Raw genomic sequence first — 16,663 nt, 5'->3', positions numbered from 1 at the left:
TTTATTGTTGTTTCGGTTATTTCTAATTGTACTATATCACTGTAGACCCCCCAGCCTAGCTAAACATGCCTTAGTTAGCTCCTTTGTCCCTCCACCAATACACAAAGAAACCGACTCAATTGATGCCTCTAGAGATACTATCTCTTTCAGTGTTACCCAACGCTTAGGTTTACCTCCACTTTACTCATGTCCTTCCATATCCTTGTCTGTACATAATGCCCTGAATCTTTTCTACAATGCCCGGAGAACTGCCCCCTTTATTCTCTGTACCCAACGCACTAGAAGACCAGTTCTTAAAGCCTTTAGCCGTATCCTTATTCTAATCCTCCTCTGTTCCTCTGGTGATGTAGAGGCTAACCCAGGCCCTGCAGCCCTCAGTATCACTCCTACACCCCAGGAGCTATCATTTGTTGACTTCTGTAATCGCAAAAGTCTTGGTTTCTTGCACATAAATATCAGAAGTCTACTTCCTAAGTTTGAGTTATTCACTGCGTTAGCACACTCTGCCAACCCTGATGTTCTAGCAGTGTCTGAATCCTGGCTCAGGAAGGCCACCAAAAATTCTGAAATTTCCATCCCCAACTACAACATTTTCCGTCTAGATAGAACTGCCAAAGGGGGTGGAGTTGCAATCTACTGTAGAGATAGCCTGCAGAGCTCTATCATACTATCCAGGTCTGTGCCCAAACAGTTTGAGCTTCTACTTCTAAAAATCCACCTTTCCAGAAATAAGTCTCTCACTGTTGCCGCTTGCTACAGACCCCCCTCAGCCCCCAGCTGTGCCCTGGACACCATATGTGAACTGATTGCCCCCCATTTATCCTCTGAGTTTGTACTGCTTGGTGACCTAAATTGGGATATGCTTAATACCCCAGCCATCCTACAATCCAAGCTAGATGCCCTCAACCTCACGCAAATTATCAACGAACCTACCAGGTACAACCCTAAATCCTTAAACATAGGTACCCTCATAGATATCATCCTGACTAACATACCCTCTAAATACACCTCAGCTGTCTTCAACCAGGATCTCAGCGATCACTGCCTTATTGCCTGCGTCCGTAACGGGTCCGCGGTCAAACAACCACCCCTCATCACTGTCAAACGCTCCCTAAAACACTTTAGCGAGGAGGCCTTCCTAATTGACCTGGCCCAGGTATCCTGGATGGATATAGATCTCATTCCGTCAGTAGAGGATGCCTGGTTGTTCCTTAAAAGTAATTTCCTCTCAATCTTAAATAAACATGCCCCTTTCAAAAAATACAGAACTAAGAACCGATATAGCCCCTGGTTCTCCTCAGACTTGACTGCCCTTGACCAGCACAAAAACATCCTGTGGCGTACAGCATTAGCATCAAATAGCCCCCGCGATATGCAACTTTTCAGGGAAGTTAGGAACCAATATACACAAGCAGTCAGGAAAGCAAAGGCTAACTTTTTCAAACAGAAATTTGCATCCTGTAGCACTAACTCCAAAAAGTTTTGGGACACTGTAAAGTCCATGGAGAATAAGAGCACTTCCTCCCAGCTGCCCACTGCACTGAGGCTAGGAAACACTATCACCACCGATAAATCTACAATAATCGAGAATTTCAACAAGCATTTTGCTACAGCTGGCCATGCTTTCCATCTGGCTACCACTAACCCGGCCACCAACTCTGCACCCTCTGCTGCAACTTGCCCATGCCCACCCCGCTTCTCCTTCACACAAATTCAGACAGCTGATGTTTTGAAAGCGCTGCAAAATCTGGACCCCTACAAATCAGCTGGGCTAGACAATCTGGACCCTTTCTTCCTAAAACTAGCCGCCGAAATTGTCGCAACCGCTATTACTAGTCTGTTCAACCTCTCTTTCATAACGTCTGAGATCCCCAGAGATTGGAAAGCTGCCGCGGTCATCCCCCTCTTCAAAGGGGGTGACACTCTAGATCCAAACTGCTACAGACCTATATCCATCCTGCCCTGCCTTTCGAAAGTTTTCGAAAGCCAAGTTAATAAACAGATCATCGACCATTTCGAATACCACCGTACCTTCTCCGCTATGCAATCTGGTTTCCGAGCTGGTCACGGGTGCACTTCAGCCACGCTCAAGGTCCTAAACGATATTATAACCGCGATTGATAATAGACAGTACTGTGCAGCCGTCTTCATCGACCTGGCCAAGGCTTTCGACTCTGTCAACCACCGCATTCTTATTGGCAGACTAAATAGCCTTGGTTTCTCAAATGACTGCCTCGCCTGGTTCACCAACTACTTCTCAGATAGAGTTCAGTGTGTCAAATCGGAGGGCCTGTTGTCTGGACCTATGGCAGTCTCTATGGGGGTGCCACAGGGTTCAATTCTTGGGCCGACACTTTTCTCCGTGTATATCAATGATGTCGCTCTTGCTGCTGGTGACTCTCAGATCCACCTCTACGCAGACGACACCATTTTGTATACATCTGGCCCTTCATTGGACACTGTGTTAACAAACCTCCAAACGAGCTTCAATGCCATACAACAATCCTTCAGTAGCCTTCAACTGCTCTTAAACACTAGTAAAACTAAATGCATGCTTTTCAATCGAACGCTGCTAGCACCCGCCCACCCGACTAGAATCACCACTCTCGACGGATCTGACCTAGAGTATGTGGACAACTACAAATACCTAGGTGTCTGGTTAGACTGTAAACTCAACTTCCAGACTCACATAAAGAATCTCCAATCCAAAGTTAAATCTAGGATCGGCTTCCTATTTCGCAACAAAGCCTCCTTCACTCATGCTGCCAAACATGCCCTCGTAAAACTGACTATCCTACCGATCCTTGACTTCGGCGATGTCATTTATAAAATAGCCTCCAACACTCTACTCAGCAAATTGGATGTAGTCTATCACAGTGCCATCCGTTTTGTCTCCAAAGCCCCATACACTACCCACCACTGTGACCTGTACGCTCTTGTTGGCTGGTCCTCACTACATGTTCGTCGTCAAACCCACTGGCTCCAGGCCATCTATAAATCACTGCTAGGCAAATCCCCGCCTTATCTTAGCTCATTGGTCACCATAGCAGCACCCACCCGTAGTCTGCGCTCCAGCAGGTATATCTCACTGGTCATTCCCAAAGCCAACACCTCCTTTGGCCGCCATTCCTTCCAGTTCTCTGCTGCCAATGACTGGAACGAATTGCAAAAATCTCTGAAGCTGGAGACTCTTATCTCCCTCAATAACTTTAAGCATCAGTTGTCAGAGCACCTTACCGATCACTGCACCTGTACACAGCCCATCTGAAATTAGCCCACCCAACTACCTCATCCCTATATTGTTATTTAATTTGCTCTTTTGCACCCCATTATCTCTATTTGCACATAATCTCTTGCACATCTAGCATTCCAGTGTTAATACTATTGTAATTATTCTGCACTACAGCCTATTTATTGCCTTACCTCCATAACTTGCTACATTTGCACACACTGTATATATATTTTCTGTTGTATCTCTGACTTTATGTTTATTTTTTTTACCCCATATGTAACTCTGTGTTGTTTTTTGTTGCACTACTTTGCTTTGTCTTGGCCAGGTCACAGTTGTAAATGAGAACCTGTTCTCAACTGGTTTACCTGGTTAAATAAAGGTGAAATAAAAAAAATAAAAAAAATAAATTGTTAAAGTCATGCCCCCTCCATCTTTGACATTTTCCTAAATAAGTCTATATAAACACACCGTCCTTGTTAGAACCTTAATATCACAAACAGAACTGGAGTTAGAACCAGTTTTAGGAGGAAGAGGACTGTAGGGCCTGCTCCTCTCCTTCCCCCGATAGTTGAAGGTGCCGTGCCCAGTTCAAATCGAATCAAATTGTATTTGTCACATGCTTCGTAAAGCAGGTGTAGACTAACAGTGAAATGCTGACTTACGGCCCGTCCCGATAACGCAGAGAGAAAGAAAATAGAGAAATAATAGAACAGTAAAACACGTAATAATAAAAGTAATAATAAATACACAATGAGTAACGATAACTTGGCTCTATACACGGGGTACGAGTACCGAGTCAATGTGCAGGGGTACCAGGTAATTGAGGTAGATATGTACATATAGGTAGGATTAAAGTGACTAGGCATCAGGATAGATAATAAACAGTAGATAGTAGAGTTGATAACCACCCCATACAATTGCCTCGAAACTGAACCGAAACGAACTTCACACATATAGACAGATGAAATAAATTAAGTCAAGTTGATGACCAAAGGGGAAGCAAGCGATGCATAATTATGGAATCACCAATTGTGTGAATGAAGAACAGGGCGGGCCATTCTTATTGTATCGATCCATTCTAATTATAATCTCAAAATGGTAAGTACCCTCTATCAGTCCACCAAATCCAAGCAGTTTTATCAGTCTACTCTGGCCTACACAGTGAGAGAGTGTGCATAATTTACAATGGCAAGAATGGGGAAGAAATGAATCATGATGAAATCTCTGATGATTTGTCTTCGGAGTCTCAGCCTGAACCCTACACCTCCGAGGCCTAAACGCAAAAAAAGCCAGAATGGTGCGCACTGAGCAGGTGCCCATGCCACCACCAAATGAAACCGTGAGACAGGAGAGAAGGAACAGAGAGCGCATGCTCAAGCAAAAAAACTAAATCAGCAATGCACTCAGCTTTCGTCGTTTATGTGACATGCTCCAACTGATAATTGACCGTTTTTGACTGCGGTCATATCGACACATTCATTATAATGACATTATTTATTTTGTGCCAGTTTTACATTTTAGTCATTTAGCAGACGCTCTTATCCAGAGCGACTTACATTGCATACATTATTTTTTTTATTGTTTATTGTCCTGAGTGGCGCAGTGGTCTAAGGCACTGCATCGCAGTGCTAACTGTGCCACTAGAGATCCTGGTTTGAATCCAGGCTCTGTCGCAGCCGGCCGCGACCGGGAGACTAATGGGCGGCGCACAATTGGCCCAGCGTCGTCCAGGGTAGGGGAGGGAATGGCCGGCAGGGATGTAGCTCAGTTGATAGAGCATGGCGTTTGCAACGCCAGGGTTGTGGGTTCGATTCCCACGGGGGGCCAGTATAAAAAAAATATATATATGTATTCACTAACTGTAAGTCGCTCTGGATAAGAGCGTCTGCTAAATGACTAAAATGTAAAATGTAAAAATGTTCATACTGGCCCCCCGTGGGAATAGAACCCACAACCCTGGCGTTGCAAACGTCATGCTCTACCAACTGAGCTACCTCCCTGCCGGCCATTCCCTCCCCTACCCTGGACGCTGGGCCAATTGTGCGCTGCCCCATGGGTCTCCCTGTCGCGGCCGGCTACGACAGAGCCTGGATTTGATCCAGGATCTCTAGTGGCACAGCTAGACCACTGCGCCACTATTATCAACCACATTTGGCGCTTATAATGATGTTTTCATCATTTGACCGCGCGTCTTGCTGACCGTTCGTCTTTGTGTTTGGTGCATTTGGTTTATTTTGTCATTATAGAAAGAAGCTGTTACCGCGCTCCAACACATATGCTTTCTGTTTCATAGTTGTAACTAAGGCACTCCACGAATAAACACTTAAATGTTTTTACATATATCCTACAGTAACACACTAATGAAAATGCTTGTTGTATTTACAATATGTATTTTTCGTATTTTAATGTTACCTTAGACCTTCAAACAACCATTTGTTTTATTTTATGCCATATATGAAATGCATTAATTACACTTTTAGCTTAAAGGGGGGCTCACCTTAGTGTTAATAATTTGATTAGTTTGCACACATAAGGTCCCGTGAAAAAACGTGCCCCCCTATGGAAATCAAATGGCCATCCAACTGATTCGTTCTGGCCCTGTCCATACAGATATCAAATGATCCCACTGATTAACCTGCATAGCCATGATTGGGCTTGCCTTCCGACCCAAACTCCGGCCAAACGCTACGCCCATGGACGTTAGTTTCTCCTTGAAGTAGGCTATGTAGCGAACTATACAGCAACTCAACAATTCAGTTTGAGTCGTCAGGCAACGATTGGGCCTGACTAATTATGAGGGGGCCGGGGACGTGTGGACAACCATTCATTAACAAAATCACCCCGTTAATTTAACGCTCTTTCACAATATCTAGCCATCATTACAACCTACGCTGCCCACACAGTAGCGAAGTGCAACCATTCACTTTCATTTCAAAATCGACCGAGTAATCAACTCGTTTTTTTTTTTTAGTTCAGAACAACCGAAAAAAAACAAATAGCCGACACCTTTCAGTAGCTTTCCAGAATGTTCGATGGCTACAAAGGTGCATCACACGAACACCACAGCACTCCTGCACTGCCTCTACCTGATTTCTGATGTTGGGGGGCGTTGGGTCAGCGTCCACTGCTGCGCTAGCTAGCAAACTCAACTTACCGTGTTCTTCTTGTGCACCATTTTGTCCAGCTTTTTAGCAATGCGTTCGACCTCGTGGTCTTTCGCCATTTTGCTTGTATTTTTGTAGCTGCTCTTCTCTCCGGCTACGGATGAACCTCCATTTATATGTTGGAAAAAAACCTCTATCTCCTGTTTTCTTTTCTCACAGTCCCCAACGCATCCACTTCTTTCCCCACGGCGCGCTGGTTCCGATGCCTGCTTCTTTTCTTCTTCAGTGGGGTTTATCGGCGGTTGGCATCCAACGTTACGATGCATTACCGCCACCTACTGTATTGGAGTGTGGGCCAGCGACAGGGAGAAACTAAATCCTACCTGCCAGCCCCGTTGCTCTTAAAAAAAAGATAACAATATATTTGACACTATATCTAATGACGTTCTACTCAATATACTCTTTAAACCAATTTCCTGTATCCCCTTCTCCCTCATAGTAGATCTCATCCTCTCTCTTTCCCTCTGATACTGCCCACACTGTAGCAATACATGCTCGACGGTCTCTGTTTCCTGACAATAATCACACTTTCCTGTTGGATGCTTTCCTATCACATTTAATGTCTTATTCAACCGGCTGTGTCCCACCCTTAATCTTGTAAATATAGCCTCCTCTCTTCTGTCCCTTCCTGCCGTCCTCCCATCCCCAACTTTCCTCTGTACTTGAAATAAATGCCTTCCCTTATTATCTCTATTCCACTGCTCCTGCCATCTCTGCACCATCACTGTATATGTCAGTCTTTTTCGCCTCTGCCTTGCTCATTGAAACTTAAACGTCAACATCCCTACTACTAAGTTAAGATGCCACCAGCTGCTGGCACCCTGTCCAGCAACACACACTATCCCAACATCAGTAGCAACAGGCTGGATACAGCTAACACTGCTGGACAGGGTTGGCTCTGCACGCGGTCCAGTTCGTCTTCACCCAGCCAGGCACAACTTTCCGTCAGCACCACAGGGTTCAGTGCCTCCCAGCTTGGAGAACCTATCTCTATGTGGTCCTGACGGAAAGGACCTATCTCTACTGTAAGTCGCTTTGGATAAAAGCGTCTGCTAAATGGCATATTATTATTATTATTATTATTATTATTATTATCTCGTACCTCTCTGAACTCAGCGGCAGGCAGAGAGCCCCTGCCGCTCTCCTACGTAACTCTTCGGGAGCAGCGTTGTGTATTGAGCTGGTTCCTGAGCTGGGGCACTGCCCAGAGGGAACGGTTTCTGCAGCACCTGTTGGGGAAAGCTGTGCCAGGGAAAGCGTGTATGCTCCTCGAGTCGCTCAATATGCTACAGGTTAAGGACAGCCCACCAAATATCTCTGAGTGCCAACTGCGCCTCTGGACCCAAATGGTTTGAGTCATGGAGTGAGGAGGAGAGGAACAGTTTCCTGCACATTCTAGAAGAGAGGGACCCGATCTTTGTTGCCCACTTCTACAGAGGTGTAGCTGGGACAGCAGGCAGGGGTTGAGGGATACGGGAGAAGAGGGTGTAGAATGGGTAGACAATGCGTGGGTGGTAGACAGATAGAAACAAGTCAAGTTGGAGTGGTACATGGGTATTACCCACCCACCCAAAGCTCATGTTCTGTCTTCGCTCATGTTCCCAGCATGCCTGTAAAATCCCTTTCGCGGGATGAGACACCCCATGTCCCTGTAGGTCGACCCAATAATTAATTACCAGCTGCTGTCTCCTAATCTGCAATGGCATATCCCCCATCTCCACCTGTAATGCAGCCACTGTGAACGTCCGAAACGCCCCACTACGAAACGCCCCGAACCATACTGTCACGGTTTCGGCCGAGGCTGCCTCTCTCCCTTGTTCGGGCAGGTTTCGGCGTTCGTCGTCTCTGGAATTCTAGCTGCCACCGTTGCATGTTCCATGTTTCCTGTTTGATTAGTTTTGTCTGTTAGCCACACCTGTCTTGTGTTATGTCTCATTAAGCACCCTATTTAGTTTCCTTGTTGTTAGTGTAGTGTTGTGTGTAATTGTTTCGTGTCAGGTGTTTGTGCGTTACCCGTGTTTCGGTACGCCAGTTACGATTTAACTTCCTCCTCGGTTGAGGAGAGTTTTTGCGCCCTGTGTTTGTGCGCTCGTTTTGACGCCTGTGTGCGTCTGTTGGCCTCTGGCCGTTTTTGGATTATTTTGCACTCGCTAGTAAAGTCTTGTTGGACTGTACATCTGCTTCTGCGCCTGATTCCACACCTCACCATTTCTAACACCGTGACAGAATTACACACCTTGACATGGAATCAGCAGGAGCCGAAGCAGCCCCGACGAGACTGGAGGTCCAGGTTCGGGAACAACAGGACCAGATACAGCAGATGGGGACCGCCCTGCAGGAGGTGTTCACCACGCTCCGAGGCTGGGGAGCGCCTCCACCACCTCCCTCCCTGCCAGCACCATCGGCCAGTCCGCCCATTCCAGCGCCAGAACCCCGAGGAATCCGACTCTCTCTCCCGAGGGCCTACGACGGAACCGCGGCTGGGTGTCAGGGATTCCTCCTCCAGGTGGAGCTGTACCTGGCCACCGTACACCCGGCACCCTCGGGGCATGAGAGCGTGTCCGCCCTGATCTCCTGCCTGTCCGGGAAGGCGTTGGAATGGGCCAACGCGGAGTGTAGGAAGATCGACGCCGAGACTATCACCTACAACGAGTTCTCCCGCCGCTTCAGGGCGGTGTTTGACCATCCCCCGGAGGGGAAAGCGGCGGGGGAGCGTCTGGTCTTCCTCCGGCAGGGGAGGAGGAGTGCCCAAGAATTCGCTCTCGAATTCCGTACTCTAGCGGCAGATGCAGGGTGGAATGAGCGGGCCCTCGTCGATCTATACAGATGTAGCCTACGAGAGGACGTCCGTCGGGAGCTGGCTTGTAGGGACACCAGTCTCTCTTTCGACCAGCTGGTCGACATGTCCATCAGGCTGGATAACCTATTGGCCACCCGCGGACGTCCTGAGGGGGGTCCGTCCATTTCACCCTCCAGCGCCTCCGAGCCGTGTCCTATGGAGCTCGGGGGCGCTGGCGCTAGAGAGAGGAGGAGTCGGTTGGTTAGGGGGTCCATCCACTGCACCAACTGTGGTCGGGGAGGACACACCGCGGCTAGGTGCTGGGGATGGCCTCCTAGGGAGGATGACGACAGGTCCCGCACTGGGGATTCCCTCCAGGTGAGTAGGCGCCCCACTCACCCAGAGCTCACTGTTGCCCATTTTTGGATGCCTGTGCGTTTTCCACAGGTAGCACCTCATTCCCAGCATAAGGCGCTGGTAGATTCAGGCGCGGCTGGGAATTTTATTGATAAAAAGTTTTGTTTAGCGTTAGGGATTCCCCTTATTTCTGTTGATGTTCCTTTCCCCGTTCATGCCCTAGATAGTCGTCCGTTGGGTACGGGCTTAATCAGGGAGGTCACGGCGCCACTTAGGATGTGTGCGCAGGGGGATCATCAGGAGATGATTCAGCTGTTCCTGATTGACTCTCCTGCGTATCCGGTGGTGCTGGGCATGCCCTGGTTGAGTACCCATAACCCAGCTATTTCGTGGCAGGAGAGGGCTCTGATGGAGTGGTCTGCTCAGTGTGTGGGTAGATGTTTGGGCGTTTCCGTAGGGGCTACCTCGGTGGAGAGTCCAAACCAGGTGCCCGCATTGCACGTTCCCCCTGAGTATGGGGATTTGGCTATTGCGTTTAGTAAGGCGAGGGCGACGCGGTTGCCACCCCATAGGCAGGGAGATTGTGCGATAGACCTCCAGGCAGGAGCTGCGCTCCCACGGAGCCATGTGTATCCTCTGTCTCAGGAGGAGAAGAAAGCTATGGAGATTTACATAGACGAATCTCTGAGACAAGGATACATACGGCCTTCCACTTCCCCTGCGTCCTCGAGTTTCTTTTTTGTGAAGAAAAAGGATGGTGGTTTGCGCCCGTGCATCGATTACCGTGGTCTCAATCAGATTACGGTGAAGTACAGTTATCCACTCCCGCTGATTGCGACCATGACTGAGTCGTTGCATGGGGCGCGTTTCTTCACTAAATTAGATCTCAGGAGCGCGTACAACTTGGTGCGCATCAGGGAGGGTGATGAATGGAAGACAGCCTTTAGTACCACCTCGGGCCATTACGAGTATCTGGTCATGCCATACGGGTTGATGAACGCTCCGTCAGTTTTCCAATCATTCGTGGATGAGATCTTCAGGGACATGCAGGGGCAGGGGGTGGTTGTGTACATTGATGACATTCTCGTGTACTCGCCTACCCGTGTCGAGCATGTGGCCCTGGTGCGTAGAGTGTTGCGGAGGCTGGTGGAGCACGACCTGTATGTGAAGGCAGAGAAGTGTCTGTTTTTCCAGGAGTCGGTCTCCTTTTTGGGTTATCAGTTGTCTGCGTCAGGGGTGAAGATGGAGGTAGACCGGGTGTCGGCCGTGCGTAATTGGCAAACACCAACCACTGTGAAGGTGCAGCAGTTTTTGGGGTTTGCAAATTACTACAGGAGGTTTATCCGGGGTTTTGGACAGGTGGCAGCTCCCATCACGTCTCTTTTGAAGGGGGGTCCGGTGCGTCTGCAGTGGTCGGCCGAGGCGGACAGGGCGTTTGGGAGGCTGAAGGACCTGTTTACCTCGGCCCCGGTGCTGGCGCATCCGGATCCCTCTTTGCCGTTCCAGGTAGAGGTGGACGCGTCAGAGGCCGGTTTAGGAGCCGTGCTTTCACAACGGTCTGGCGCGCCACCTAAACTCCGCCCCTGTGCTTTTTATTCTAAGAAGCTCAGTCCGGCGGAGCGGAACTATGACGTAGGGGACAGGGAGCTGTTAGCCGTGGTACAGGCTCTAAAGGTGTGGAGGCACTGGCTTGAGGGGGCTCAACACCCTTTCCTCATTTTGACGGACCACCGTAACCTGGAGTACATCCGGGCGGCGAGGAGGCTGAACCCTCGCCAGGCAAGATGGAGTATGTTCTTGACCAGGTTCACTTTTAAGATCACGTACATCCCTGGGTCACAGAATGGTAAGGCAGATGCGCTGTCTCGGCGGTATGACACGGAGGAGAGGTCCGTGGAGCCCATTCCCATACTGCCTGAGTCGTGTCTGGTGGCACCGGTAGTGTGGGAGGTCGATGCTGAACTCGAGCGGGCGTTACGCACCGACCCTAGTCCACCACAGTGCCCGGAGGGTCGGAAGTACGTTCCGCTCGAGGTTCGGGATCGATTGATCTATTGGGCTCACACGTCACCCTCCTCTGGACATCCGGGTATCGGCCGGACAGTGCACTGTCTTAGTGCCAAGTACTGGTGGCCCACGTTGGCAAGGGATGTGAGGGTTTATGTTTCCTCCTGCTCGGTGTGCGCCCAGTGTAAGGCGCCTAGACATCTGCCTAGGGGTAAGTTGCTACCCCTGCCCGTTCCACAACGACCATGGTCCCACCTCTCTGTGGACTTTATAACAGACCTTCCCCTCTCCCAAGGGAATACTACCATCCTGGTCGTTGTGGACCGGTTCTCTAAGGCCTGTCGTTTGCTCCCCATGCCGGGTCTTCCTACTGCCCTACAAACTGCCGAGGCACTGTTCACCCATGTGTTCCGGCACTACGGGGTGCCCGAGGACATTGTGGCTGATCGGGGTCCCCAATTCACCTCCAGAGTCTGGAGAGCGTTTATGGAGCGGTTGGGGGTCTCGGTGAGCCTCACCTCGGGGTACCACCCGGAGAGTAATGGGCAGGTGGAACGCGTAAACCAGGATGTGGGTAGGTTTCTCAGAACATACTGCCAGGACCGGCCGGAGGAGTGGTCAAGGTACGTTCCCTGGGCCGAGATGGCCCAGAATTCCCTACGCCATTCCTCCACTAACCTAACTCCATTTCAATGTGTGTTAGGTTACCAGCCGGTTCTGGCACCCTGGCAGCAGAGCCAGATCGAGGCTCCTGCGGTGGATGAGTGGGCGCGGCGCTCGGAGGAGACTTGGAACGCTGCACACGTCCACCTGCAGCGGGCCCTCCGACGTCAGAAGGCGAGCGCTGATCTCCACCGCAGTGAGGGACCGGTGTACGCACCTGGTGATCGAGTCTGGCTCTCTACCAGAAACCTGCCCCTCCACCTGCCCTGTCGGAAACTGGGTCGGCGGTTTGTAGGGCCATTTAAAGTCCTGAGAAGGTTGAACGAGGTATGTTATAGATTACAGCTACCTGTGGAGTATAAGTGTATTAACCCCTCGTTCCATGTGTCCCTTCTCAGGCCGGTGGTAGCGGGCCCGCTCCAAGAAAATGAGATAGGGGAGACTCCCCCGCCCCCATTGGACATCGAGGGGGCACCGGCGTACTCAGTGAGGTCCATCTTGGATTCGAGACGTCGGATGGGGGGTCTTCAGTATCTAGTGGAGTGGGAGGGGTACGGTCCGGAGGAGCGGTGCTGGGTGCCGAGGAGAGACATTTTGGACCCGTCGCTCCTGACGGAATTCCATCGGGGGTATCCGACGCGCCCTGCTCCACGTCCTCCGGGTCGTCCCCGAGGCCGGAGTCGGCGCACGTCTGGAGCCGAGCGTCAAGGGGGGGGTACTGTCACGGTTTCGGCCGAGGCTGCCTCTCTCCCTTGTTCGGGCAGGTTTCGGCGTTCGTCGTCTCCGGAATTCTAGCTGCCACCGTTGCATGTTCCATGTTTCCTGTTTGATTAGTTTTGTCTGTTAGCCACACCTGTCTTGTGTTATGTCTCATTAAGCACCCTATTTAGTTTCCTTGTTGTTAGTGTAGTGTTGTGTGTAATTGTTTCGTGTCAGGTGTTTGTGCGTTACCCGTGTTTCGGTACGCCAGTTACGATTTAACTTCCTCCTCGGTTGAGGAGAGTTTTTGCGCCCTGTGTTTGTGCGCTCGTTTTGACGCCTGTGTGCGTCTGTTGGCCTCTGGCCGTTTTTGGATTATTTTGCACTCGCTAGTAAAGTCTTGTTGGACTGTACATCTGCTTCTGCGCCTGATTCCACACCTCACCATTTCTAACACCGTGACACATACGCTATACCGCCATAGTCTATTACAGATTGGATCAATGCAACATACATGGTCTTCAATTCCTATGCCTGCTTCTTCTTCTTTAAGGTTTTATGGCAGACTACACATATTGGTGTATTGCCGCCACCTACTGTACGGGGTATTTAAATAATAAATAAATAAATGAATTATCCAATATTCATTTTGGGGGGGGGGGGGGGGGAACCCGACATCATACAAAAAATAAATAAAACCAACATCCCACTCATTCAGTCACAGTTCAAATCACATCTCTAAACAGGCTGAGGAGCCTGTGAGGGCGGAGCATCCATCGACAGGATTCCTTGTAATGCCTCTGCTGAGCCCCCCCCCCCCCCCCCCAAAAAAAAACGCTCAGCCGCACTCACAGTGATGCCTAATTTCTCCGATTTCCTCTCTGTGCTTTGCAGTTGATAGCCACCTTCTTAACAGGCAACAATGTCAGGATCCCTCTTATGACAAGGAATATTATCTGGTGTCTGCACTCCTACTATCATTGGTCCTTCAACTCCACTCCTTTCTTCCACTCTTCTCAAAGCCTCCGGATAGGAGACGTTCTGGACAGCCCTTATTCTTACCACCTCCTTCACCCTTACAGGACACTTAAGAAATTCGGGTGCATGTTCACCACCACAATTGCAGCATTTAGGGTCAGCTGGCATACTGTACCCCTACCGTCTACATACACTTGACACATTACCAAACATTTTGCATTTATCGCACTGCATGGGTTTGGGCACGAAGACTCTCACAGGGTATCTCATAAAACCCAAATACACGTGAGAAAGGAATGGATGCAGTGGGATTCCTCACTCCATCCACCATGCGGGTCAGTCGGCGTGCACCAACCACTTGATCCAATCCTTTGCATATATCCTTTGCTTTTAATTCTAAAGCCACCCCAGTGATAGGCGCCCTGCTTCGAAGATCCACACACAAAACATTCAAATCCGATATCTTCTTGTGGCGCAGAGCACAATCCTTCTGTCTCGTCAACGCAACCTTATCCAACGCATCCACAATTTTTATAGAGACTTCAGTCAGATATCCCAGGTAACAACATCGATCCAAAACCCTTACTCCGACAAATAAAAAGACTCAGAACTAGGCTTGGATTGACTAAGTTCCACTACCACTTTACTTCTGTTATTCCCTTTTGTATTTTCCACTGTATATAAATTGTTCTCGCTCTCATCTCCACCAGACATGCCATCTGATTCAAACAGAACGTCCGCTTCCACCATTTTCCTTCCCAATAAGAAGGGCTGTCTGTTCCGTCGAGAGAGATGCTGGGATTTGTAGTTCATTGACTACAGAAAATCTACTGTTTGACACTTGCTGATTTCTCTGATCTTCCACCCAAACATTACTTCATTAAATGCACTCCAAACGTTTGCAAATATCTCTCTCATCACCTTCTTTCAGTAACATAGTTACATGAAACTACAATCAGTGTGTCCCAGTGGAGGCTGGTGGGAGGAGCTATAGAGTGTACTTACCTTCTACCCTCTCTCTTGATCTTGTAGAACTCTCCTCCCTGGCCTCGGGTAAATCACGCCTTCTTCTTTGGTATCACATTTTGTTTGTGCATGCCGCCGCCTAATGTGCGGGAGTGTGTGGTCGATCACCTTCCATTCTGTGATACAAAAATTAAAAAGGAAGACGGAAAGGGAAGAAAATGTACCACCAACTAACATCTATGTACCACTATTACATACCACCAACTAACATCTATATACCAATATTACATACCACCAACTAACATCTATATACCACTATTACATACCACCAACTAACATCTATATGCCACTATTACATATCACCAACTAACATCTATATACCACTATTACATACCACCAACTAACATCTATATACCACTATTACATACCACCAACTAACATCTATATGCCACTATTACATATCACCAACTAACATCTATGTACCACTATTACATACCACCAACTAACATCTATAGACCACTATTACATACCACCAACTAACATCTATATACCACTATTACATACCACCAACTAACATCTATATACCACTATTACATACCACCAACTAACATCTATGTACCACTATTACATATCACCAACTAACATCTATGTACCACTATTACATACCACCAACTAACATCTATATACCACTATTACATACCACCAACTAACATCTATATACCACTATTACATACCACCAACTAACATCTATATACCACTATTACATACCACCAACTAACATCTATATACCACTATTACATACCACCAACTAACATATATATACCACTATTACATACCACCAACTAACATCTATATACCACTATTACATACCACCAACTAACATCTATGTACCACTATTACATATCACCAACTAACATATATGTACCACTATTACATACCACCAACTAACATCTATATACCACTATTACATACCACCAACTAACATCTATATACCACTATTACATACCACCAACTAACATCTATATACCACTATTACATACCATCAACTAACATCTATATACCACTATTACATACCACCAACTAACATCTATATACCACTATTACATACCACCAACTAACATCTATATACCACTATTACATACCACCAACTAACATCTATGTACCACTATTACATACCACCAACTAACATCTATATACCACTATTACATACCACCAACTAACATCTATGTACCACTATTACATACCACCAACTAACATCTATGTACCACTATTACATACCACCAACTAACATCTATATACCACTATTACATACCACCAACTAACATCTATGTACCACTATTACATACCACCAGCTAACATCTATAGATCACTATTACATACCACCAACTAACATCTATATACCACTATTACATACCACCAACTAACATCTATATACCACTATTACATACCACCAATTAACATCTATATACCACTATTACATACCACCAACTAACATCTATATACCATTATTACATACCACCAACTAACATCTATATACCACTATTACATACCACCAACTAACATCTATATACCACTATTACATACCACCAACTAACATCTATACACCACTATTACATACCACCAACTAACATCTATATATCACTATTACATACCACCAACTAACATCTATACACCACTATTACATACCACCAACTACCATCTATATACCACTATTACATACCACCAACTAACATCTATGTACCACTATTACATATCACCAACTAACATCTATATACCACTATTACATACCACCAACTAACATCTATGTACCACTATTAC

General features: G+C 47.7%; 1 protein-coding gene and 1 pseudogene across 3 annotated transcripts in view; one reads left to right on the top strand and one right to left on the bottom strand.

Moving 5' to 3' along the window:
• Positions 1-6,571, bottom strand: part of LOC311147416 (transcription elongation factor A protein 2-like) — a 40,513-nt gene extending 33,942 nt beyond the window's left edge. Inside the window, exon 1 of one of the 2 annotated variants that reach the window (XM_084184118.1) lies at positions 6,387-6,571. In XM_084184118.1, coding sequence (XP_084040244.1) covers positions 6,387-6,455 — 69 coding nt within the window. In that variant the 5' untranslated portion in view covers positions 6,456-6,571. Of the gene's footprint in view, positions 1-173; positions 545-6,386 lie in introns of those variants that run through there. The other variant, XM_084184116.1, reaches the window with a different exon arrangement.
• Positions 6,572-7,196: 625 nt separating this feature from the next.
• On the top strand, positions 7,197-7,863 carry LOC311148197 (uncharacterized protein C14orf119 homolog; annotated as a pseudogene). Its single transcript has 2 exons — positions 7,197-7,390; positions 7,498-7,863. The product of its transcript is annotated as an uncharacterized protein C14orf119 homolog (transcript).
• Positions 7,864-16,663: the final 8,800 nt, after the last annotated feature.

The sequence above is a fragment of the Coregonus lavaretus genome (assembly GCF_964263955.1).
Source record: "Coregonus lavaretus genome assembly, chromosome: 20".
In the NCBI taxonomy this organism is placed as follows: Eukaryota; Metazoa; Chordata; class Actinopteri; order Salmoniformes; family Salmonidae; genus Coregonus; species Coregonus lavaretus.
Note: the sequence above shows the minus strand (reverse complement) of the source record. Positions and strands in the feature narration are given on the sequence as shown.